The sequence below is a fragment of the Dicentrarchus labrax genome, unplaced genomic scaffold, assembly GCF_905237075.1.
Source record: "Dicentrarchus labrax unplaced genomic scaffold, dlabrax2021, whole genome shotgun sequence".
Lineage (NCBI taxonomy): Eukaryota > Metazoa > Chordata > Actinopteri > Moronidae > Dicentrarchus > Dicentrarchus labrax.
The window spans coordinates 22,249,910-22,275,584 of NW_026136715.1; the positions used below are offsets into that span (position 1 = coordinate 22,249,910).

General features: G+C 43.1%; 1 protein-coding gene across 2 annotated transcripts; it reads left to right on the forward strand.

Annotated features, from left to right (window-relative positions):
• Positions 1 to 1,729: 1,729 nt before the first annotated feature.
• On the forward strand, positions 1,730 to 25,518 carry epha2b (eph receptor A2 b). Of its 2 annotated transcripts, none has more exons than XM_051424958.1 (17): positions 1,730 to 1,898; positions 2,751 to 2,830; positions 4,379 to 5,027; positions 15,803 to 15,958; positions 16,171 to 16,530; positions 16,748 to 16,878; positions 17,163 to 17,334; positions 17,434 to 17,533; positions 18,229 to 18,284; positions 18,389 to 18,514; positions 19,215 to 19,412; positions 19,512 to 19,573; positions 19,770 to 19,979; positions 20,080 to 20,229; positions 20,339 to 20,532; positions 22,017 to 22,172; positions 23,602 to 25,518. In XM_051424958.1, the coding sequence occupies exons 1-17, from the start codon at positions 1,814 to 1,816 to the stop codon at positions 23,708 to 23,710; spliced, it is 2,994 nt and encodes a 997-aa protein (XP_051280918.1). In that variant the 5' UTR covers positions 1,730 to 1,813; the 3' UTR covers positions 23,711 to 25,518. The 2 variants fall into 2 exon arrangements, with proteins under 2 accessions (XP_051280918.1, XP_051280920.1); XM_051424960.1 differs by having other exon boundaries at positions 19,215 to 19,400.
• Positions 25,519 to 25,675: the final 157 nt, after the last annotated feature.

The window sequence follows — 25,675 nt, forward strand, 5'->3', positions numbered from 1 at the left end:
GGCTATCAGTAGGCCAGCTGTACTCTTGAATTCTGGTATTCAGAGTTGCTATTATGCGTATATGAATACATCTCTCTCCGCCTGTCACAATGATTCTACCTCTGTATGTGGGGATGCTCAGAACAAAGCAACACCAAGTAAAGCAGCTCCCGCTCCTTTTCCCTCCAGAGGCCCATTCAATGTGGCAAACAATTCTAAATCAATATCTCCATGCAAATGATTCTGTGGCCCTGCAGGCTGCTTGATGGCCAGGTAGGCAAAAATGTTACTAGTTATGGTGACTTCAAGTGCCACTGTAAATTTGACTTCTTTTGGATTTAAGGAGAGTGGCTGACAAGTTGGCATTTCAGAGTTGCACAGGAAGACAATGTAGTGCAGATTGAGGCTGCATTCATCTGTAAATGTACATTTTTCGGGGTTAAACAATGAATAGATGGTGAAAAATACCTATTGCAGTTTCCCAAATCCCAAGAAGACATTTTCAAAATACTTTTATTCATTTACAGTGATATTAAATTAAGATTAAAGCAGCAAATCTCACATTAAGAAACAGGAACCAGCAAATGTTTGACTTAAACAATTCATAAATGGTGAAAATAGTTAGGGATACATTTTCTATCAGTTGACTAATTCACTAGTGGTTTCAGCACAGTTATACTTGCTTGTTCTGTAGGATCCACAAATATTCACTCAAATCTTTATGTATGAAATTAATTGTGTGCCCTTACTGCAGTAATTCAGTATCGCAGGCCTCCATGGATGTATCATAGACACCGGTTAGATAAGTCATGACACTTTTTTTTTTGTCAGTGGTGGAAAGTAACTTATATACTAAAATGCTGTACTTGAGTACAGTTTTAAGGTACTTGTACTTTACGTGTGCAATTCCATTTTATGCTATACTTCCACTACATTTTAGAGGGGAAATATTGTACTTTTTACTCACTTACTTTAATACATTTATCTGATGGCTTAAGTTATGAGTTATTTAATTCCCTTCCACCAGATGTGCCATGAAAATGCTGCTAATAAATGCAACTGTAATAAGAATCTAATGACAATATTATGATTTTGCCAGTACTACTTTTAGTCGACTTAAGTAAGATTTTAAATTCAGGACTTGCCCCAGTATTTTTTCACTGCATTGTTTCTTTTACTAGAGTAAAATATCTGAGTATTTTACAGACCACTGCTTTTTATGCTTCACCCACATAGCTATGTGAGAGGAATTTAAAATGAAAAGAAAATCCTCAGAAACAATGATCACTGCATCTAGCTGATGATTTAAATGTTAATAATTAACAATACTGTCTTAATAGTATGTGTGCACATACCCGGCCAATAAAGTGATTCTGATTATCTTGATCCTGCAGTTGTTCTACTTTGTCCCAGTTTGTATAGTTCGGTATTGAATAATATTATACACGGATACGGTTGCTATGGTTTCTAGAAAAGAATTACACAATTAACATGGATCAGGCTGTACCCGGGACTCAATGTGTGCCAAATTGCCAATCTTCCGACTGTCCCTGAAAGTTGCAGAAGTTTCTCATGAGCAACCATCCCCCCTCCACCCCCGACCCTGAAAACACACCCCTCACACACGCACGCACGCACGCACACACACACACACACACACACACACACACACACACACACACACACACACACACACACACATTCCAGCAGGCGGAGTCTGTGACGGGCTGGCCCGTTTGTGAATGAGCTGCAGAGAGTAGCGCTCACCTCTCAGAGCAGAGTCCCAGCCAAGCCCAGGAGCGAGAGTCAGAGAGAGGAAGGAAAAGTTTGCCAAATGGATTTCTTTGCTGGAGTCAGACCTTTATTATTTTCATATGTACTCATTAATGGTATATTAATTACATTACAGACTAAAGAAGGTAAGTGTTTTTTTTTTAAATAAATAAATAATCTCCCAAAAGTTGATTACCTTAAAATCTGTTAGGTTATTGGAGTAAAGCACGCGTGCCATGCGGGGAACTTCCTTTAAGAAACTTTAAACCCAGGAAACACACTTTACTAATCTCAGTGACAGTTTTAAATCGTATTTTATGAAAACGCATTAATTGTATAAAAATGTTTCCTTGGAGTTGAAGTTGTACATTTAATAACTAATGAGCAGTTGAGCTGAGAGTGTAGCCTGCATGTGCGCTGCTCTAAACTTTTCCAACACCAGCAGGTGAATCTGTCAGAGCAATGCCTTTCTACGGAGCCCCTAAAGTCCCCAAAAATAATTATTTTTTATCTTGTGCGCACAAGTTACTTATCTTGTGGGCACAGGTTACTTATCTTATGGCTTTATAGGCATATGTTTGCGGATTTCTCCACTATGTTTGAAACATTGCTGTGTTCATTCCTTTTTGGGGACCTGAAAATGTTGCATTCTTTTTTTTCTGTATGTATTATTTCCCCCCTTTGTGGGTTTACAGTGTTTATATTTTATGACATTCAGTAATTCAAAGTGACCAATAAAACTAACTCATAAGACTTCTACAGCCAGAGTTTTGAACAACCTTTTTAAAATAAAGAGGGTGTTGGTTATGTTAAATTAGATTCTACATGAATCTTCTTTGGGGTTATTATGCCGAAAATGTATAATTACTGTCATTTTAAAATGTTTTTTAGGAAACAGAAGTCGGATGATATTCATCAATTTATAGTCAAAATGAGTCTTTTCTGATGAGTTAAAAGTTTTATCCTCATGTTCTGACGGTGTTCTCATGTCTCCACAGAGGTGCTTTTGGATATGAGGGCAACAGGAGGTGAAATGGGTTGGTTGACATGGCCATTAGATCAGGGAGACAAGCCCGGGGTGAGTATCACTGCAACGTCTCCTCCAGCTCCCACGTTCCCACTTGGAATTTGCCTTAGGATAGATCTGCATGTAGAAAATGTACAGGAAGGGCCCGGCTGAACTGAGAGCCTCCAGTGTAGAAATATTTGACCATTTGACTTTGGTGGTTAACTGTTAAGTGGACTTGGTGTATATACATGTCAGGTTTCTATAAAATCAGGCAGTTAGAGCCTAATGGTTGCTTGAGTATGGATATGAGAGGGAGTTGTAGGATCCTATCAGGAGGTGCCTGCAGAGCATGTCTGGGCTACACCAAATCTTAGGCAGACAGAATAGCTGCTAGCTCTGAACTGGGAATACTTGTGGCCTCTTGCGGTTTCAAGGCTTCAGCTCTTGAATTGTATGTTAGAGAGCAATTAACTTTTAAAGTTTGCAGCATGTGGTACCTCTTTTTAGAGGGGGAGGGGGTTTAGATGGGGCCAATCAGTCAGAACTACCTTTTCCTTCAACCAAAATGTCTACATTTAGAGATGTCTCTAGAGAATAGCCACATTATTACACCCAAATGCTGTGGTTGTCTCTTTGCCTGTATAGAGGAGTCATGTGTGTCTTCTTCCATATGCGGTTTCAAAGTAATTGACCAGTCAGGCTCATGCAAATTCACTGTAAATAGCCTCATTTCATGTGCTGATGGCTTAAAGGCATGTACAGGCGTGCTGTTCACAGTGGCTCACCCAACTTCTCCTAAGAGAGGTTTCACTTTAGTTTCACTTTTTGCACTAATAAGCTTCAGGTGTTTTATATATTTGTTTTAGGTTTGTTGGAAGCATTTTTTATTGTGCACACTTTCTCATGTAACTACCATCATTTATGATAATTATTATTTTAAGTTTTAAAGGCCCCTTATAAAATGTTCACCAGCTGTTTAATAGATGTGTCGGTTCTCCTTTTGTACATCAAGTTTATACGCAGAGCCACACACTCAGCCAACAAAGCACATTCCTTTAATTAATAGCAGTGGCTACTGCAGAGAGCGAAAACCACAGGTTCTACACCCGTGGGGGCAAATTGTTCCTCCAGAGCCACGGTTATGTTAAAACATGCTCTCAATTTTTTTCAAACATATTTGTGGCAGCATTTAGTATGCGAGTAGCATCGCTATTTGGGGAAGATGCCATCAGTAGCAAGGGTATGTGAAAGACTGAGTTGGAAATAATTTGGTATCTTTGCAATGTCAGAAATGCTTTCTCACATAAAGTCCTTGAGGTTTGCTGTATTCTTATGCTGTAAAGGCTCATAAAGTGGAACCTTCCATGTTGCAGAAATGTGTTATTGCTGTGAAGGATAGTTAAAATATTCCGGCGGAGTAATTAGCTATGTGTAGTACCATGGGTTCCCAGACTGTTTTTGTTTCAAGGTTCAGATTACAATGGTTGAACCTCATGTGAAGTGTTATGGTGCCCTTTTATTTTTGCCTCCTTTATAGACTTGGTCCAGCCAAGTATGTTTAAGGGCTCCCCTAGTGTTTGTACCTCTAACCTTGTTGATTTTGTGATTTTGTTTCAGTGGGAGGTCGTCCAGAGGACTCTGAACGGCTCTCAGTTCTATACCTACTCCGTCTGCAATGTAGGGGAACGTGAGCAGGACAACTGGCTGCGCACCACCTTCATCCAGCGGCGTCCAGCGGCCTCCCGGGTTTTTGTTGAACTTCAGTTTATCGTACGTGACTGCAACTCTTTTGGTGACTCCTCGGTGACCTGCAAGGAAACCTTCAACCTCTTCACATCTGAGTCGGATGCAGATGTGGGCACTACCTTCCGCAAGGGCCAGTTTAAGAAAGTGGCCACCATAGCGCCTGACGAGATCACCAGCAAAAATGAACTGCACATCAACACTGAGACACGAGTAGTGGAGAATCTGTCTCGAAAAGGCTTCTACTTGGCTTTTCAAGACATCGGAGCCTGCGTCGCTCTACTCTCTGCCAGGGTCTACTACAAAACTTGCCCAGCCACAGTGAAGAGCCTGGCCTCGTTCCCTGAGACTGTGGCCGGAGGTGAGAACCAGGCACTGAGGGAGGTCAGTGGGGTGTGCATGGATAACGCCATCAGTGAGGAGTTGCCTCGCATCTACTGCACTGTGGATGGGGAGTGGGTGGTTCCAGTTGGACAGTGCCAGTGCAAATCAGGCTATGAAGAAGTAAAAGACGCGTGTCAAGGTAAGGGTGTGCTCCAGAATCTTTGGCATTTCTAAAGGTCTTTCTGCCTTGAGGCACTTCGACCTGTCTGGGTGTAAACTTAGGACGCAGTTCCCATGAGAGTGTGTTTTTAAAGTGACCATTTGGCATGACTCACCATTTACTTTATTTGAATTGCCATAGGTTGTTATGAGATATGAGAGAGCGCATATATTCATCATAGGTGTTATTATCATTGTTCAGCGGAATTCTCCCCTTGGCTAACATGGCTCCTCTGCAATGGAAGGAATGCTCAGGCCTTCTTGTACATGTCCCAGCATCATCCCTGACCTTGAACCGATACCTATAAAATTAGGAAATGTGTCTTTGAGTTTCAGATAAGATTCTAAGATGCACAGTTTTGAGTAAATGTTTGTACAGGCCTCGCTTATTTCCTTGTGCTCTAAAGTGATACACACCTTATGTCATCAAGGCTCAAGTTGGGCAGTGAGAAACATTTCAGTCTAAAGGTGCTAAGAGCTTACATTGAGTTTGCACCTATAGGTTCTGAAGCCTGAAGTAACAATTTACCATTAGTTACTCTTTATTTTTTTTTATATTTTTATTTTTTTAGGACACAATGCTGTACATAAATCTTCTTTAGAGTGTTTTATTTTGGTCGCAGAGTCATGAATGACTTTGAAAACCATACATTTAAAAAGTTGTTTAATGAATGTTGAAGTCATGCTTAAACCCTTCACCTTTCGCAAGACTTCTCATAGTTTACAGCCTGTTGCATCAGGTGATTTCCTACTTTCTCATTATCATCTGTTCTCTTATCTTGATATGGGTGTGCTACGTTGTCCAACCATAACTCAGTCCTTTGACTTTGTAGTTATGTAGTTGTGTTTTAAGTCCTGCAGAGACGGCTTTTATTGTTGTGGGAAGGGCTGTCAGAGTGACTGAAAGTGATCAAAGAAGCCAGGGGGGCTACTGTACTGTGATGGATTAGCATCTTCAAGGCTTGTGTGGGGAAGGGGGGTGGCAGGAGGAAGTTTCTGAGCCTCACTGACTTTGTTCATTTCAAGCATCACAGAAAACAGAGGCCCTCCTCTTGTGAGCAGGCATGTCGACATGTTCCCCTGTCTGTCTCCGCATCCATCTTTCCCTCTTCCCCCTCTGTTTTCATGAACTCACTGAGCCTCAGCTTTGGGGTGTATTGTGTGTCTTCAGCAGTGTATGTGAATATACAACACAAGCTGGCATGCAAGGGCCTGTTGAGATCTGTTCCATGACAGAACACCTAAAGACTCCCATCCACCCCAAGTAGTCCTCCTCCTCCGCCTCCTCCTCTGCTTTTTCTGGAATTCTTGTTTGTACACACGCACACACATGCACGCAGGTATGAATATCTTTAATCACACTGTGGAACACACACTTTGGACTGCAGTTGTAAATCCACATGTAGTCTGCCTATAATAGATTCGCTTTCCCACTTAGTTCCCCTCCCATTGGCAACAGAGCGATAAAAGCGATGAAGTTTTCTGTCAGTACATCATTTTTAGCTGCGGGAAAGTGCCAGGTAAGATGATTAGGGAGGAGGTGGAGGGGGAGAGGCAGGAAGGAATGAAAGAAAAGTCATACAAAAGCGATGGAGAGGTTGTGTTTAGTGGAGGGGTGTGATTTTAAAACAGAGAGAGGTGAGGAATGGAATGTAAAGGTAGGCGAACAATGAAGTGCTGTGTTTCCCCAGCAAGGCCGGAGGAGCCCACCTCCACCTCCTCTTCCCTCTTGGTTGGTACATTCCTGATCAGTTTGCCGAGGAGGAGCCTCCCAACATTACTCCAGACCTGTGGAATTCCCAAGGGGGTGTGGGAAGAGCAGCTCCGGGTCAAGCCCTCACATAAAAATGACCAAACAAAGAAAAATCCCAAAAAGCCACCGGGATGAAGTAAATGAGAGGCTGGAAGACACATGAGGGCAGTTGTAGATGAAGGTGGAAATGAATCACATGGTTGCAGTGTGGGGCCAAGATGAATGGTTCAAAAGGGCTTTAAGTGGAATCTCATACAGACACACAGTTAATCTTCCTCCCCACTTCTTTCCTGTACTCCATGCTGTTCAAGGAAAAACCACAAAAGTTCGATTGTGGTGTTTTTTCTTACTTAGGTTGAAAGTTTCCATGTTCAGTGAGTGTTCACTCAGTTTTATGACTCCTTGGCCCTGCGGGACCTGTTAAAGTCCAAATCTGTGACTTTATCTGGTTCTCGTCTCCATCTCCTCATCAGCGTTTACCGCTGTGGTGTTTTTTGGCTTCGAGATCACTCGTCCGTCAAACTGTGTTTCTAGGATCTCAACTCTCTGCTGAGGTTTCTGTAGGTGGTGTGTGGCGCTCTTCTCTTGGTGGCCGCCATCGGTCATGTTAACTACAGAGTCCGTCTTTCGGACAAACAAACTCTAAAGATAAAACACATCACTTCCTGTGGCGCAGAAGCCTACCACAGTGTTTAGAGCAGCAAATGTAAAAGCTTTTATTAACTGGCTATAAATCATATAAGTCAGCGGTAGTGAGGCACAAAACGGGCTTTTGTTTTTTATGAAAGCATTGCAGAGTACTATAAAAAAGAATCATTTTGGCTCTCAAAATACATGAGCGTCAATTATAAAATACTCTGGAAATAGTGTTAGCGCAGTGAAAGTTGCTCTCAGGATTTATGTATATTACCACAATCCTCACATGACTGATGAAGGCCTTAATGTGTTTTTTATACTCCTTTTGCTGTCTATTCCCCCCTACCGTCTATTACTGCTTAACCAGCTTATACATTAATACAACTGTATTGTAATAATTCTTTTAATTAAAATAAAATGCAACAGTAATAAAAATCTTTCTCTGGTAAAAGGAGTATTAAAATCTCTAACCAGCATTAATTTAGCTGGTTGATTATTTTATATACTGATAATTTAATTTATACCAATGCATCATGTTCATAAATGTATTTTGTATGAAAAAATCCAGAATATAAGTATTAACTAATACAATATTTACTAAAATGTAAAACAGTAGGAGCACAAAGCAGAATAAAAAAGTACCTCAAAACTATATTTAAGAACAGTACTTGATGAGACACAAATTAAATGTGTTAATAAAAATATATATTTAGTAAATAACAATAATAAAAAACATTGTTTGTGTGTGTGTGTGTGTGTGTGTGTGGCACCTGCTTCAGATCAGGATGCCGTGCTTTCACTCTACTTAGTGAGAAAATAAACATTCTTATTTTTAAATTCTGGAAACAAATCTTAACTTTTTTGCAATTAAGTGGTCGGCTTTTAAATCGACAGCAGCTCTGTGGGTTTCCACTTGTGACTCACTGTTGACACTGACAGAGTTTTCCTTCGTTCACTATCACGCCCTTCCTTACCCATAATCCTCCCTGGCACAATAGAGCAGCATACCGTGTGTCACCCCACAAAGGCCCACGGGCTGCCCTGGCTGGTCCTCGGGATTGTGTTTAACCGTCCAGGTCCACACCTCATGAGCCGCTCTAAAGCCTCTACAAATAAGGCTTAATCCCACATTTAAAAAGGGAGACACAATGTGGAATATTTGGACTGCTGAGGGCAGTTTGGGTGTCTTGGTGAAAAATGGCATCTTGGTGGAACAACTGTCCACTGAGTTCCAGTAAAGTTATTATTCCTCTCGCCAAAGAGGTTCCAGTAAACCATTTTCTCTCTCCCCCCTCCTTCCCTTTCTGTCCGTGTCTCCAAACTCATCCCCAGCTGACGTAACAAACAGTTGGTGACTAAGTTGCAGTTGTGTGACTGTGCACTGTGGTGAGTGATTTGTATGGGTAGTAATTGACTTGGGTGTGTTTGTGCTTTTTAAATGAAGTAACTACTGGTTCTGCATGCTTTTTTTTCCCTTTGTGCAGTCTCTCTTTTGCCTTCTTCTACCTCTCTCCCCACATCCTGCCTGTCCCTGAAGAGTCTTTCTATTTTAGAATTAATTTTCCGCTTCTTGTCTTGGATTTATTTGATAGTTTCTTATCTTAACATATAAATCCCCATTTTACAGTTTTAAATAAAGTTTATTCAAGAGGCGTACACTGTTGCACAAGCTGTCCCAAGTAAAACAAACTGACAAATAGTCAGTCTTTTCTTCATGTGTTGTGTTCTTGTTGTCCATGAAATCACAGAGCGACTGTTTTTTTTGGCTGGTGGGCAGGTCATGAATATGACACCAATAGAGTTTAAACATCCCGTTTCACACGGCCCTGATGGGGCTATTTAGACTGTGTACAGTTCTCCCCTTTCTCACCGGTAAATACATTTGTCCACGAACATCGTAAAGATAAATAGAGGCTCAATTGAACAATGCTGCCAATCAAGAAAGTTTTTAGTACAGACAAACAAATGGCCGTGTTCACATAGTGGTTGAGGCCTAAACATTTAGTGGAGGTGAAGTGTAAATGTCAGCTGTAAGTTTCTTGTTTTTGTCTGTGAACTTTATGATGGAAGTTAGGATTTGGAATGCTGATTGTTCACTTGGAAATACATCCTACAGAAAGCTAGAGATCAAGTGTTTCATGGTCAGTAGTCTTTAAATCCGCTCGTACCTGGAGCCAACTGGTTCACCATAATCATCCCAGACCTTTTAAGACCAAAGTCTTGTGCAATTTCAGCTTATCTGATGGGGAGTATACAATGAGACACGAACACACCACCACACCTCAGGATCTCAGGGTTTTGATTTAGTTGGCTTACAGCGGATTTCACATAATGAAATCATCTCAATCCTGCAGGATAATCCCCAAATTGAAATTTTCTGCTCTACCGAATATCCTTGCCTCTTGATCCCTGTAGCCCGTCACAGAAATAAAAAAAAGTTGCAAGTTGCAGAGTTATCGGACAGCACTGCTCATTTAGATGCACAGTCTGGATATAACCTCTTTTTTCCTCTTCGGCTCTCGAAAGCCACCGTGATTACTTTGAATGTGAAGATTCCTCAGATCTCGTGCCAAGGTAGCGTCTGCCTAGCGGGCTGAACTTTAGGGAGTTGGTTAGATAATGGGGGGACTCTGAAGGCACTTTCAAGTGGTGTCATGCACCGTCTTGTTAGGCCACGTTTGGAGAGAATATAACAGTGGCAATTACTGTGAACAAGATGACAGGAAAATGTAGCAAAGAGGAGATCTATTGGCCCCTATTACTCTTTAATGTGGATTAGAGCAAATCGTACTGTTGTGGTTTAAAAAGTGTGATCAGTGTGATGGTTGAGCCTCGGAGGTGTCAGAATGCATTGAAGACACTTGGTATCTACCATTATATCAGAAATTATAGTTACTTTTGAACCCACTATGCACCGAAAATAATTTTCATTTACAGTGCAACCACAAATCTCATATTCAGTCTTAGCACAAAGTTATTTTAAAGCTGCATTAATACATTTATTTCGTAATCTGTTTTTGGCTTCTTGACAACACAGCTAAATTTAGCTGATTTACCATCCTGCAGACATACAAAGCAGTATATGTATTAATTTTGAGTTTTGTTTCTGGTCACCTGATGAACAAAAATCCAATATTTACTCTCTCAGCCCTGGGTTAGCCTCCACACAAAAAAATCCTGGTTTGTTCAGCTAGCTGGAGTTTGCGTACCAGAAAACGAGTGAAAAGAGGCAAGAAAGTTCCTTTAAGCTGAATGGATGTTGCACATTTCTTGTGGATTCATCTCTGCAAGAGACACCTTTCACATTACACATAGTCATATGATCTATTGTAATATAAAAAATATCAGTTAATGCAGCTTTAATAGTTTTGACTATTTAGTTGTTTTTTTTTAAATTTAGTTTCTAAATGCCATTATTCAAATAACTGAGCCTCAGCAGTTCTTGGCTGTTCAGTGTGTGTTTTGGTCGTGGTGGGGAAGTTGGGACATATTTCCTCTTGGTGACATTCCTGAGCCCGAAAGCTGTGTGTGTGTGTGTGTGTGTGTGTGTGTGTGTGTGTATGTGTGTTGTGTTGTGTTGGGAGAGTCCAGAGCAATGTGAAGCACATTGTATTGTACTGCTGGTGTGTGAGGTCAGCACTTTCCTTCCCCCATGTCAGTCAGTCATTCCCCCCAGCACAGCACAACACACCACCCACCCACACTTCGCCGCTAACAGGACGAGTCCGCAGCGGAAACCGGAGGTCACCTAATCCCTCGGTGACTCCCCGACCCGTTGGCTCAGGGCTTTCCATTGTCGAGCGCCCTCGCTCAGCCACTTTCCATTTTGTTGTCCTGCCTGATAAGTCATTTTGTTTATTGGTGCATTTGGTCCCATTTTGGCCCCTTCCCCTAACCAGGAAGCAGACGGTTGTCGGCATCCAGCGTGTGACATGTTGGCCCAGTGTAGTGTAGTAAAGTGGTGTTGTGTTTGCCACCTGGCTGTCTGGATTTGACCAGCAACATGGAGAAATGTAGCCAAATGACTATGACTGCAGTCCAACTGAGGCCTCTGAAAGCTGCGACTTTCATGTAGATGAGGATTGGTTTCCTCAAAGTATGTGCTTTACTATAGAGCATTTTGAGTATGTTTGGTGCCTTCTTGACTCCACTTTTCACTCCCTGTATCCCTCCTCCTGTCGGTGCGCTTGAGTAGACAGAGGGAGCGAGAGGAGAAAGGGGCTCAGGGAATTTATTGTGTTTGTTAACAACCTCAGATGAAAGCCTGAGAGCAATTGTAAAACAGATGTAATGCCCTTACAGCTGCTCCATTGGTCAGCTAATCCTTTTGACTAATGGCCTACCCCCTCCCACACGCACACACTTCCATCAGCCCCTACACCTTTACCGCCCCCTGCTCCCCCCTCCCCTCCTCTACCTCAGTGACCCCTGGCTCATGTTACCGGCTCACCTCCCCCATCATAGACCCTCATTGTTCCAACCACCGACTCCCCCAAAATGCTAATGACACGTTGTCACTCTGCATGCAAACAAAATGACATGACATATTGCAATTAAGGGTCTGACCAACTCAGGAATGAAAATAAGGGGGGGGGAGTAGATGAGAGTACAGACAAAGCGGGGACTGACTCGCCTCCAGATGTATTTGGGGAGCTGCCCTGATAAAGATCTGACATTATATTTATTTTGTTATGGATTTATTTTTCCAAGATGTTTTTTGTTCACTGGCCATACTTCTGAATTTAACCTCCCTCCTCATAAGACAAGCCACTGTCTTCTGCTGCAGCTCTTTTGCCCTCCTCCTCCTCCTCCCCCTCCTCCTCCTCCTCCTCCGCTGTGAGCATGTGTTTGTTTTACTTGGCCACTGACTCCCTGTAAGCCATACACAGTTTAACTCACAACTACCCTGAAGCAGACATGACCCTTCTTCCTTTTAAAAGCCCAGCGCCGGACTCGATTGTGGGGGGTGGGGGGTTTCGGGGGGGCCCTGCCACTTACTCCTCCAGTCCAGAGGGCGATTTCTGTTGTCAAGCCACCATGTTACCCCATTCAACCATCTATCCGACCATGCATTCATCACTGTCGCCATCTCATCCATCTTAACTTCTGCCGACAAACCCCGGGGGGCCCTTTGGGGCTCCCACTCCAGAGCCACTCGGGCTCCCAGAATGTAACAGGCCCTTGCACTCACTCTCAATAAACAAACACAGAGCCACTCAGTGCACACGGGGCCTCTCAAATGACAAACAGTTCCTTGCTCTGTAGCAATAGGGAGGGGAAAAGGGCCAGTCTAAGTTTGTCAGATGTTTCAACTCAGATGAGGCTGAGAGACTTTTGTTTATGAGAGCGAAAGCATTCATCTCAGGAGCCCCCCAACTTGAGTAGCTATCTTTTTTTTGGTCATTTTGCTTGACAAGACACATATAGAGAGACAGGAAAGGCAGGGAGAGAGAGGGGATGACATGCAGCAGGGAGTCTTGGGCCGGACTGTGCTAAGGACTTCGCACTACCTGGTGAGCTACCAGGGTGCCCAACCCGCTTCGGATCAGTGCCCATGTTCATGTTGGGTCAACACATTTTGGCTTCCTTTACAGTTATTATTCTGTCTCTGGACTCTGGTAGTCTCAGTGCTGGTTCTCCATTTGGTCACGCTCCCCTGTGTTTCCATGCTTTGATTGGCTGCTTTAGGAAGGAAGACTGCATCAGCCTCACACTTCCTGCTTCCTGTTGTGTCCAGCAACAATCCGAAGCCCCCCCCTCCACCTTCTTCATGGAACCAAGAGGTTTCCTTTCACCGGACTTTGTTCTTTTGTCGAGGAATCCTCTTGTAAATACCTCAGCAGAAAGTCATCTAGTTTAATTTACTGTCACTGTGACTCATATGTTCAAGATACACAAACTCCTTCACCTTTGTATTGGAGAACTGATGCTGAAACTGAAGCTGCAGTGAAGGCACTCTGCTACAGGCCTCCTGTTGGGTGGTGTGCACTGGAATGCATCTTGATTATAGAGGCGGCTCACAGTGTAAGGCCATCATCCCCACAGACCTGACCACGATGCATTGCAGCCCTGCACTGTTTCGCCAAAAAGAGGCTAGTCCTCCTCTATTCAGTTGCCATGTGGCATTTCGGCTATTCCCATCTGCAGTGCTTGTGTGTGTATGTTTTTTCTTTCAGCACTTGAATGGCATGGCATTCTCCTTGCCTGCTGGTCAGTGGTGAATAGCAATGTTAATGGGTTAGCTGGGAGCCTTTAGTGAGGACTGGGAGGAGAGAAAGGAGGAAAGGAAGGAATTTGGGGATTACGAGGAGGAGAGGTAGGGGTATGAATTGGGGTTTGAGGCAGCAGCTGTTCCCCCTTCTCAATGGAAGAGTTCGCCCAGGCCTGTCTCTTTTCTTTCTCCCCTCTTTTCTTCAGTCCTCAGCAGGATACAGTATTCCCCTCTTTCTTTCTTGAACCTTCTGTTCCTTCGTAGCACTCGTCTGCCTCGCCCAATCTCTGCCTTGCTCGTGTTAATGAGTAGCGGTGGCTGTTAGTGAAACAGCTGGCCAAGACAGAGAGGAGATGCTGTCTTGAGGGGAAGGTTGAGTAACATGTAAGCCTATTGGACAAACTTACACATTCTTCCCATGCTGAGTATGTTTATTTCCACAATTGTTGTCAGATAATACACACCTCTTCACAGCAGCTCTGCCGCAACTTGGTGAACCACGATAGAAAAAGCTGAATGCAGTCGAAGAGAAACTCATGGTCAATCGAGTAAATCCCCTTGATATAACTTAAGTGGAGTGGGAGCCGTGTGCTTTCCGTCTTGTGTGTGGTCACTTGTGGCTTCCAAATGAACTTCATTCAAGTGAACCACAGTGAAAGGCAGCCATAGACCGAGACAGTATCTCTGAGTGAATCTGATATTGTCTTTGTCCTTGGCTCTGCTTTTCTGTCAGATTCTGACATTGAAACTGTGTGTTCGCCATAGATTTTTCATTGCTTTGCTACGGTCCCTGGCATGAACTTCAATCTCTCGCACATGCTTCATTTCAATTGGCTATCATCTCTTCTTTCTACATTGTCTGATCTCTCTCTTGCCATACTTGTCCTCATTTCCATTCTTTTTTTCTGTTCTCCCTTGCGCCTGTCTCTTCTGTTGTCCTTTGGCCTACATGTTGACTCTCATTTGCATTGTCGACATCTTATGGCATCTGACATGAGCTATTTAAACGCTCCAGGCAGACAGCTTGGAAAGAAGGAAGGAAACGTGTGTGTATCCATATGTGTGCATATATATGTGTGATGTACTAACATATAAGTGTGTGTGTGTTGCTGAATTGACTTGGCAGAAGGACATGAACAGGTGACAGGCAGCGAACATAAATCCCTTTTCTTATGTCAGATTTACCCATGTGTCCACTGGTGTGCTTTGCATACATGTACGTGTATTTTGTGCATACATATGGGTGTGGGTGCATGTGTGCAGTGCATACATGAACGTGTGTGTGTGTGTGTGTGTGTGTGTGTGTGTGTGTGTGTGTGTGTGGATGAATGTGTGATTGTGTGAGGACATGAGCAGCAGCCGTTGGAATGCTCTTGCAGAGTTAAAGGTGGGGGGGGGGGACGTCTCTTTTTCACTCTCCTTTATGGCGCGCTCTCTCCAAAATTTCACACCATATTAAGTTCATATTTCACCACTGCTACGCACAGCTGGATCCTCTACCTGTATTTCTTTATTTCGAGTTGGATGTGTGAAATTAGGTGTCATCTTATCTAGGCGATACAGTTTCACAAGTCTACATGTGGGTGCCCAGAAATAATATAATAGACTATTGAGTGCAAACGGTTGCTCTGCGTTGGGCTGCTTCACTTCTTTTTCTTTGTGCTTTCCTGATTTTTGTTGCCTTTATTTCTGACTGACTTACTGTCGTGGAATGTGGGATGACTGGTTGTGTTTGTTGAGAGAGAGACGGTAAGGAGAGCGGCATCAGAGGGGGGTTGGTGGTTGAAACAGTAATGAGTAGGAGTGCCTGCTAGGTTGGAAGTCTGCGTTTTTGTTTCAGGGTTGGGCTCATGTGAGCAGTGTCTTAGTTGAAATGGACAGTGTTTTAATGAGAAGAGTCCACACTATACAGAGCTTTGCCTCTGTTTCCCCTTCCATATCTCTTGTTCAAATCTGACCTTTAGCCTTGGCATAATAAAGTGACCTCTCAACATTTCTGTGATGCACGCACTGGGAAAAGTTCACATCATTACTGATCTTTCAAAGTGGCTTGAATGATCTGGAGGAACTGGCTGTGCACGTGTCATATGGGATGCTGCCTGAAGTCATTGTTGTCTTTGTTCACCTGCTCATGCAATTTTTTTTGTCTTTGCAGAATGTCAGGCTGGCTTCTTCAAGGCAGCCGCATCTGGTGACAAGTGTGAGCCGTGTCCTGCCAACACCCAGAAGCTGAACTCTGGGGCTTTGGTTTGTCCCTGCATGGATGGCTTCTACCGTGCCCCTACTGACCCCCCCACTGGACCCTGCTCAGGTAACAAGTCCCCTTGATCTCTATTCAGAAATTTGGAAATAATAGCTATCAGTAAGCTACCAAGTAATGGCATTTACATTCAATATTATTTTCTTGTTGCACTCCTGCATTAGTGTGTTGTTTAAAGCACCATTGTTACTGATTTCCTGTGGTTTTCTTCTTCCCTGTTTCTATCTAACATCCCATATCCTTTCGCAATCTGTGTTCATCAGGCCTTCCCTCTGCTCCACGAGACCTCGTGGCCACCACCACCCAGCTCTCCACAGGAAAACTCCTCCTCTCCTGGCAACCGCCTGAAGACACCGGAGGCCGGAGCGACATCACCTACAGCATTGAATGCCAGCGCTGCGAGGGAGTTGTGTGTCAGTCCTGCGGAGAGAAAATCCGCTATGAGCCGGCCAGCACAGGCCTGACAGACACCAAGGTTTCAGTGAGTGAGTTGGACGCTCACCTCAACTACACCTTCACTGTGGAGGCACACAGCGGCGTGTCGCTGTTTGCCAGTCAGGCAACACCGCGGGCTAATAAACCACCATCCACCAGCGTTTTGACTACATCTCTACTCTACACAGGTGAGAGCTGCTGATATGAGGCGGTGGAGTGATGCCATCTGTGTTTCAGTAATGACAGATGCTATCTGTGAGGCAGTGACAGCTCTGCAGGTTGAATTGTGCTGCAGGAGTGAGAAGAACTCTTAGATCATAAGTAGAATGTGCAGCCATATTTTTCATATTTTTTAAGATTTTCACATCCCAAAGATTCGTAATATTCTCTACCCTCTGTCCTCAGATCCCCCAAAGATTACCTCAATGCGACTGGTTGAGAGGACCTCTACAAGCTTGTCCCTTTCCTGGGATGTATTCCCCCGACCACGGGTCCAATCCCGGCCCATCCGCTATGAACTCACCTACCGCAAGAAGGTGCGTCGTATTTATGTATTATTCTATTATTATTATTATTATTTTAAAATGATTGTTGAAGATTTGAATAAGCTCAGAGCTCCTGCTTTGACCATCATCATGAGTTAAACATACAAAAACCTCAAGGAGGCAGACATCACAGTACTGGCCATGTTACAGGAAAGAGCACATGCCACCAGTAAATGCCTTAATTCATCCCACTAACACAAATGCTGAATTGAATCTGTGGCTTCCACCTTCAACAGTAACACTGATTCTTCTTACTGAATTTCTCCGTCTCTCAGGATGATAACCTTGATGTGACTACCTACATCGTGCTCATACTCGAGAAAAATTTCGTACAGATCAGCAAACTGGCCCCTGGCACAGCCTACCTGTTCAGGGTGCAGGCCCTCAGCAGCGATGGCACCCCTGGAGGCTCCAGCATGGAGGAACAGTTTGAGACCTCGCTTGAAGGTACAGAGGAGGACCACCGTGGAAAAAGTTTCACATGCTTTGTTTAAGAATTGGATTTCTCTGATGTGCGTCCATGTTTTCTTTACTTGCCTTGTCCAGAACGCCTCACTCAAAACAACACAGCAGTCATCTCCTGCGCAGCGGTCGGAGGAGCAGCCATGTTGTTCATAGTGGTCATGGTCCTGTTCCTACGCAGACGGTCAGTAACAGACCCCACTCTGCTGCTCTCCCTGTCTTTCTGTCCTTTTAATCAGTCAGAATGCACCCTCCTTCACTGGCTTCCTCTCTCATTCTTCTACCCTTCCTTTGTAGGGCCTCCAAATGGCCTTTGCATTTACTCTCTCCTCACCTCTCTTTCTCTCTTACTTTAGCCGACTTTCTCTTTCTCTTTATCAGGATCTGTGTCCCAGCACTCACTAGGGAAGAATCTGCGTTCAATGCGCCTTGTCATTGCTCAATGGTTATATTCTAGTGAGTGTTGGGGCCTTTCAGAGGAAATTGGTCCGGGGTGGTGCATTGTTGGTGATAAGAGGCGCTTAGTTCTTTCTTTACCAGACCGCAGGCACTTTGTAAAGGTGACCTAGGGCTGTACTGTAGCAGACTGCAGCCCGTCTGTCCACCTCCCTCCCGCCTGCTTGTCTGTCTTTCAGTCTTTAAATCGGCTTGGCAAACACAGTCTATCGTTAGCCTTTATCAAAAGGCCGCTTCTGTATGAATGGACGTATTGCACTAGTGTCGGTATCCTTTGAAAGCTTTAGAACATCTCATAAATTGGTTACAAAGGTTGCTATGTGCTCTTGATATTAAAGCAGGGAAATGATATAAAGACAAAACTGCATTTGTTCTTTGAAAGTGGGATATTAATTTGCAGACGGGTTTTATCATTATATACAGGAAAAGGAACTCTCACACCAGGCAAGGACCGGAGGACACCTACTTCTCCAGCTCAGGTATACAAAAAAAATCTCTCTCAATTCTTTTTGAATTTATTTCATGTTATTAAATAAATTTTATGTATTTGTTAACATGCAAAAATTTCCTTTTTTTCTAACAGAGCAATTGAAGCCTCTGAAGACATACGTGGATCCGCATACATACGAGGACCCCAACACGGCAGTCCTGAAGTTTGCCACTGAAATCCACCCCAGTCACATAACCAAACAGAAAGTCATTGGTGCTGGTGAGTGACAGCCCTGCTGAGACAATCTACGGAGGGGCTTAACTCTGAGATGTTGAAAGATTTTTAAATCCCAAAATTCGCTGTTTATATTGTGCATTTTCCACAGCTTAACAGGCTGATTGACAGTGGTTACTTTAGCGAGATTAACATCTATCTGGCTGAGTTCTCATACAACAAGTTGAGACACTTTGTTGTGTGGCAACTCTTGGCTGTGGGATCTGTGTGTTTTGGCTCCAGTTGACATGAACAATTACACAAAGAAAGTGTTGCAGAACAGTATTTTGGAAGGATATCAGAGCACCTTCCCGGGCCCTTCCCAGATCGTTCATACATGATACGTTTATTCAAGTGCGACCACCTTTACCCTCTGAACCGACAGCCTTTTTTCAACATACACCCCATCCCCTGTTCCCACGACTGTGTGCCCCCCCCCCATTTCTCCTCATGTGACAGCTGATTCCCAAGCTTCCACACCACAGGCCATCCACCAGTTATACAACATCGGCTCTCTCTCAACACCCAGCCAGAACACACCTCTGTGAGAGAGCCTCAGGCAAAACAGCCGCAGAGACTTCCTTATTTTCACTCTGTAGCACAGCAAACCCCCTGCAGCTAGAAACCTGAGAAAACAGAAAATGTATCAAACTTCTGATATCCCTTTTCTAAATTAATTTCCCCTATTGATGTTGTTTTCTTGCAGGGGAGTTTGGTGAGGTGTACCGTGGTATTCTGAAGGTGCCAGGGAGGAAAGAGGTGGCGGTGGCTATCAAGACGCTGAAGCCAGGCTACTCAGAGAAACAGAGGCAGGATTTTCTGAGTGAGGCATCCATCATGGGCCAGTTCTCCCACCAGAACATCATTCGCCTGGAGGGGGTGGTCACCAAATGTAAGGACTTCTGTGAGTTTTGTTTCTTTTTTTAAAAAACTTTTCTCACTATTGTTTTGCATGTTTTGGGCCAGTTCCGGCAATGATTTGTTCTTTTTTGTGTGTGTGCAGTCAAACATGCCATGATCGTGACTGAATACATGGAGAATGGAGCACTGGACAGATACCTCAGGGTAAGGCTACCACATATTGTACACATATCGTTTTGCAGGTGTAAATGTCTCTACTACAACTGTTGCCACAGGGACGATACACATTATTTGCAAACTGGTCTAACTTTAATATCTATATCTATTTCTGGGTCAGGATATCTGTGGTTTGTTTTGGTCACAACACTAAAGTTTATCTGCACTCATATTCTCCCATCAGGACCACGATGGCGAGTTTGCCTCCTTCCAGCTGGTGGGCATGCTGCGTGGCATCGCTGCAGGCATGAAGTACCTCTCTGACATGAGCTACGTCCACCGTGACCTGGCTGCCCGCAACATCCTTGTCAACAACACCCTGGAGTGTAAAGTGTCAGACTTCGGCCTGTCCCGGGTGCTGGAGGATGATCCTGAGGGGACTTACACCACAAGCGTGAGTGTAGCAGGGGTGTGCTTGAGGCACAACGTTGGTTTTAAGATGATTGAGTCCTTTTTTTGTTCCTCTATCTCTAACTTTTTTTTCTCCTAAACAGGGAGGTAAGATCCCCATTCGCTGGACAGCTCCAGAGGCTATTGCATACAGGAAGTTCACCTCAGCTAGCGATGTGTGGAGCTTTGGCATCGTCATGTGGGAGGTCATGGCCTTTGGTGAAAGGCCTTACTGGGACATGAGTAATCATGAGGTAAGTGTCAGTCATTCATTCATTCAATCAACAGATTGTACTTTTCTTTAAGGTTTTGCTGTTAGAGCCAGTAAGAGAAAATTAGTCACCTGACTAATTCATCTTGCAGGTGATGAAGGCTATCAACGAGGCTTTTAGGCTGCCAGCCCCGATGGACTGTCCCTCAGCTGTTTACCAGCTGATGCTGCAGTGCTGGCTCCAGGATCGTTCCAAGAGGCCACGCTTTGGAGACATCGTAAACCTGCTGGACAAGCTGCTGCGGAGCCCGGACTCCCTCAAGACCATCGCAGACTTTGACCCACGGTAAGATTTATTTACATACCAGACTAAGGGCTTGAAATGCATATTTTTCCAGTGCTGACCCTTCAGTAGCTGCCACTATCAGAAACCAGTTCTTGGAATCAACGCTGTAATCAAAACATCTGTGATACTTCTACTACAAATTACATATTTAATCTCATTTCTGCTAAGTCATTTTGCAATCTTTCAGTTTCCCTTTTACGTTCCCTATCTGCTTTTGTTACATAAAACCCTGATAATAATCAGCACCATAGTCATATGGTCTCAGCAGAACTTTTCTTCATTTTAGAATTTGCCTAGAAAGAAACAACAGTAGGGAACACATTCTGTCACAAAAATGAAGACTTAAGACTTGACTGCCTGTGAGACCTGACTGACTTAAAGGTCCTGTGTGTAGCATTTAGGAGGATCTATTGTCAGAAATGGAAAATAATATTCCTGTAGCAATAAAAACTTAATAAGACAGTGTCAGAAGGCCTTGTCTAACCACAATATTGAATATTTAATTAGGCCTGTGCATTGAAGGGACTTGGTCTAGGCTTTGTAAATACACTATTAACAATTCTGACAGCAAAATGTCATTTTAAAGGTCAGCATCCACAGACCTGTTTATTTATGAAGATTTGTGACATACCCTTAGTAAACTGAGGTTTGCCTTTAAACTTACTTTGACATACTTGTTTTTTCGCCTTCTTGAAGGTCCAGTGTGAAGGATCTACTGGCAGAAATGGAATATCATTTTCATAGTTTGTTTTCATTAGTGTATAATCACCAGGAGGGTGAAGCAAGTTTACTGAATCCTATACAGTGGTCCTTTAAGAGAGTTGACAGTAGAGATAGAGACAATAAACAAGGGGACAGAGGAATGAGCATGACATGCAGGCTGGAATAAAATCAGGGACATTGTTGTAATCTGGTATCGTCTCTTTCAGACCCCATTTGACTTTTAACTTCACTTAGATGTTTTTTGATTGACTTGAAACTTGGCTTGGACTTGTCCTGGTTAACTTGAGGCTTGACTTGGATTTGTTTCGACTTTTTTCAGACTTGACCTGGACCTGCTCCAACACACTTACAAACAGCTCTGGCACCAGCTCCCCTTTTTGCCTTTAGTTGAAAAGGGGCTGTGTGATTCGGGTAGTTTGGGGAAGAAAGGGCAATGGCTTTAAGATGTTCTACTTAAACCATTAAAGATACATACTGACACCTTGCCTTCCAGGCTAATGAAAGAAACGTGCGTACAGGGGATTACTAAAGCTCTGTTGTATGTGATTGTGTGCATGAATGCATATTTTCCCTTTTGTGAGAGAGCATTAAAGCCAAAAAAACTGTCATGCTCATATCTTAATCGGCTCTCGCCCTAACTGCTCCAACTGGTTTTTATCACCATCTGGTTTCCTGCACAGTAATTAAAGCCCTCAGTCATCCACCTTTGTTGTGGGAGAGCCTGTTGATTGTTATCATTTAGATATTTTCTTTGCTCGCAGCGTATCCATCCGCCTGCCCAGCACCAGTGGTTCGGACGGATCCCCCTTCAGGTCGGTGTCCGAGTGGCTGGAGTCCATTAAGATGAGTCAGTACAGTGAGAACTTCACCTGCGCTGGGGTCGTCACTATGGACCAGGTCCTGCAGATGAAGAACGAGTAAGTGGGACATAATTTCAGATTTGGTGACACCACATAATAAGTTCAGATCTATTGATTTTATTGACTTGTTAAGTATGTTTCTGGCAAAGAAGAGGAACATTATGTTGTCAAATTATGCCATGAATTAAAACCAACACATTGTACCACATGAAGTCTGTTATGAACTTCCCCCTAGTAGTTTATGTATTTGTTTTCCTAAAATGTTACTTTTAACAGCCAGCAAAATAGTTTGCGCACAATATAATCTCCAACCTCAGTTACAACTCGAGAAATGTTTGAGATGGAAAAAGTAATGGGGGGAAGGAGAAGGAGTGGGCTCATTTGTGGTAAGCTGGTGGTGGTGGCTTGTGGTCAGTGCAGTCCTTATTCTTCTTTCCTCTCCCCATTCCTTTTCTCATCCCTCCCTTCACCCACACACCCTGGGCAGCACTTTTGCTAGAGCCCCCAAAAACCACCAGTTTTGCCTGTTAAGGGCAAAGGCCTTTTGTGGCTTCTTCAACATTAAAGGAGGAGAGAATAGTCTATGGAGCAGGAGCAACTAGAGAAGATTAAGGAACTGAAATAGATGGATGAGATTTGAAGCCCCATTGTCGGCACATTGGTACTTCTAGAAAGGTTGAGGAGGTGTGCTCAGAATGTACCCCCTGAACTTATCACAGGGTAGCTTAAGGCAATTGGATCTTCTCAGATGAGTAGAAGCGCTAAGGGGGCAATATAATGAAATTGACTCTCCTTTTGGGAAAAAAAGATTAGTGAAGCACGTAATATAAGGTTGTTTTGGGGCAGTAACGAGGGCCAGAGCTTTTCCTAACCGCATGAGCAGCCAAATGGAACACCCCCCCCCCATTCTCTGCCATGGTATACGTATCTCAGTTGGTCTCGTTATTTGGGAAGATGGGCAGACTGTAAAGCAGACGACAAACCCCTTTGAAGTATTTGTCATACAGAATGGTGTGATTTCATGGCCCCATGTTTCCATCATGGGGCATCTGGTAGCACTCTTAGAAAACCAGCAGTTATTTACAACCCACCCTCTGCTTGCCAGACAAGTGATTCATGGTCAACAGGGAGAATCCTCGTTAAGTAATTATGGCTGTAATTAAGGCTTTGACTTTAGACTGCTGTGTTGCAGGGCTTTTGCAGGTTTGCATCATGTGCTTGTGAAGAGTGAAACCCCCAGTATTTTCCTTTAATGTCGAAGATAAATTGAAACCTCTGCAGATTCCGAATTTGGAACACACCCCACCTTGTTGTACTCGTTCAGCAATCAAACCAGACATGAATGGAGTCAGCTGGGGTTTTGTCACATTTGATGAGTGATTACTAGAAGGCTCGAGAAGCAGGAAGTATGTGCGTGAATAGTACTGGAACAAGGCCAAAGTGTAAACCCATGTGCTTATATTCTGTCATGTCTCTCTCTTTTCAGGGATATTAAGAACATTGGGGTGAGGCTTCCTGGCCACTTGAAAAGAATTGCCTACAGCATCTTGGGTTTAAAGGACCAGACCAGCACCCTGAGCGTGTTTGCAGTGTGATCGTGACTACGAAGGGAATTAAATTCACTGAAGCAGGCAGCCCTTTGAACTCTAAGCTGAGCTGGAGCGAAACTGCAGGGACGGCTTTGGATCGGCAGGACCAAGAAAACTGTGCCATCCTTTGGAGCCGACTGAATCAGACTGACTTACTGTACATTTTTGATTTCTTCATCTTATCCACGCGGGAATTGAGCAAATATACAACAATAGATGTATCAAGTAGACTCTGTATATTTAGATATCTATTTTTATTACCCATGTCTTCTGTACAGATACAATTCACTCTTCATGCATTTATTTTTTTTTCTCTGTCATTTCGCATTCCTGCTTCATAAAAATCAACAATCAAGCCAGTTCTGGGAACGGCTTCTGCTTTACAAAATTGCACCCCTGAGCTTGTTGCATCCAGTATCAAACAAACAAGGGAAGCACAGTAAGTGTGATCTTATGGGAGCATTGGAGTCCAGCCCCGGCTCAGGTTGTGGTGGTGCTGATGTCACGGTGTCTCCCTTTAATTGTCACTTTGGTCCATGTGAGACCAATGAGGACGGAGTGTCGAAAGGGCTGAAATGCGTTTGAGCTGGCCCAAAGTTAAAGAGATGGCGTTAGGTGTGTAAACACGGATGGACTTGGTGTTGTTTTTGGCCTTCTGCTGGCTCAGTGCAGAAATTAAGCTATAATCATATAAGTGATGTTATATGAAAAAAGAGAGGATATATATGAGGTACTCTGTGTGTACAGAACTTTTTTGTTTCTTTGTGTTTTGGCATTTACCAAAAACATTGGGATTAAAACTTATAATGTAGCACTTGGATCAAGAATCTTATTGTCTTGGTTTCTCTTTGAATTGCAAGAAAAGGGCTATTACACAAAAAATAAAATGGTATCGAAGTGAGAAATTGTGTGAATGAAATAATTTTTCAAATTAGAATGCAATTCAATTGTAGCATGCAAGAGGGAGAGGGTGAAGTTTGCCAAAATGCAAATGCCCTAAAAAAAGGAAAAAAAAGATTTAATGATGATGAGTCTTGTTGTGGTTGAAATGATTTCACACTTAATAATAGTTTGGTTTGCAATTTCAATGTCTCATTTAGTTTTGTAGAAGCTATACAAATATTAATATTTCTGTTGGTTTGAGTAACATGTTGATGGGATGAAACAACGTGCTTTGACAATTTAGTGCTGGACTCGTTCCAGACATTCAAAGACATTTTAAAGTGCCTGTTTGTGGAACATTAGCGGGAGTTTGCTTCTATCTGGTTTAATGGAGCAGCTCTCCAGTGTAGTGGGAAGTGTATAGTGGACAGTTTCCCCAGTGCTCTTAATTAATTGATGACTGCAAATCAATGTGTTACTGATGTACACCTTCCTTTACTTGAATTTTTACTGTATTTTCAAATGTATCTATGCTTCTGTTGTAGCTTATAGATCCATCTTTGGAAAAGGGATTTTTTTATTACTCTGGTTTACTGGTTGTAATTACATTTTAGTACATTTTGTATGATTTCACTATTTACCATATACCAAACTGATTATTTTTCATCACTTTCCAAGCTACTTTTGCTGCCTTTCCAAACATTTTGAGAGTTCATCGAAGAGCAAACTCCTTCCTTTTTGCCTGTTGTTTTATACTGTATTTAATAGCCTATTTATTTTTTACTTGTATTTATTTATGCTGATAAACACTGAGCTGGGATTATAATTGAAGGTTGTTCTCTCATTCTCAATAATAAAAAAAAAGCTCTAATGTCCCATGATTTTGTCAAACCTGAGATTGCATTTGTGGAGCAATAAAGTCTTAAACTGAATTTAGCTAACGTCTGTTGTATGATTGACACAAAACAGAGCTGAGGAATGCTTTATTTGTTTTAAACGGTGCCAGGATGTTTATGCTTCCACCTGGATATCCGTATAATGCTGCTGGATGGTTTAATGCCAGAGTTGGAACCTGTAATAAACATGTGA

Excerpts from the sequence above, each read along its gene's own strand:
- epha2b (XM_051424958.1), top strand. The coding sequence starts at position 1,814 with ATGGATTTCTTTGCTGGAGTCAGACCTTTATTATTTTCATATGTACTC. Across the intron at positions 16,879-17,162 it reads AACTCACCTACCGCAAGAAG|GATGATAACCTTGATGTGAC; the intron begins GTGCGTCGTATT and ends TCCGTCTCTCAG. Across the intron at positions 20,230-20,338 it reads GGGACATGAGTAATCATGAG|GTGATGAAGGCTATCAACGA; the intron begins GTAAGTGTCAGT and ends TTCATCTTGCAG.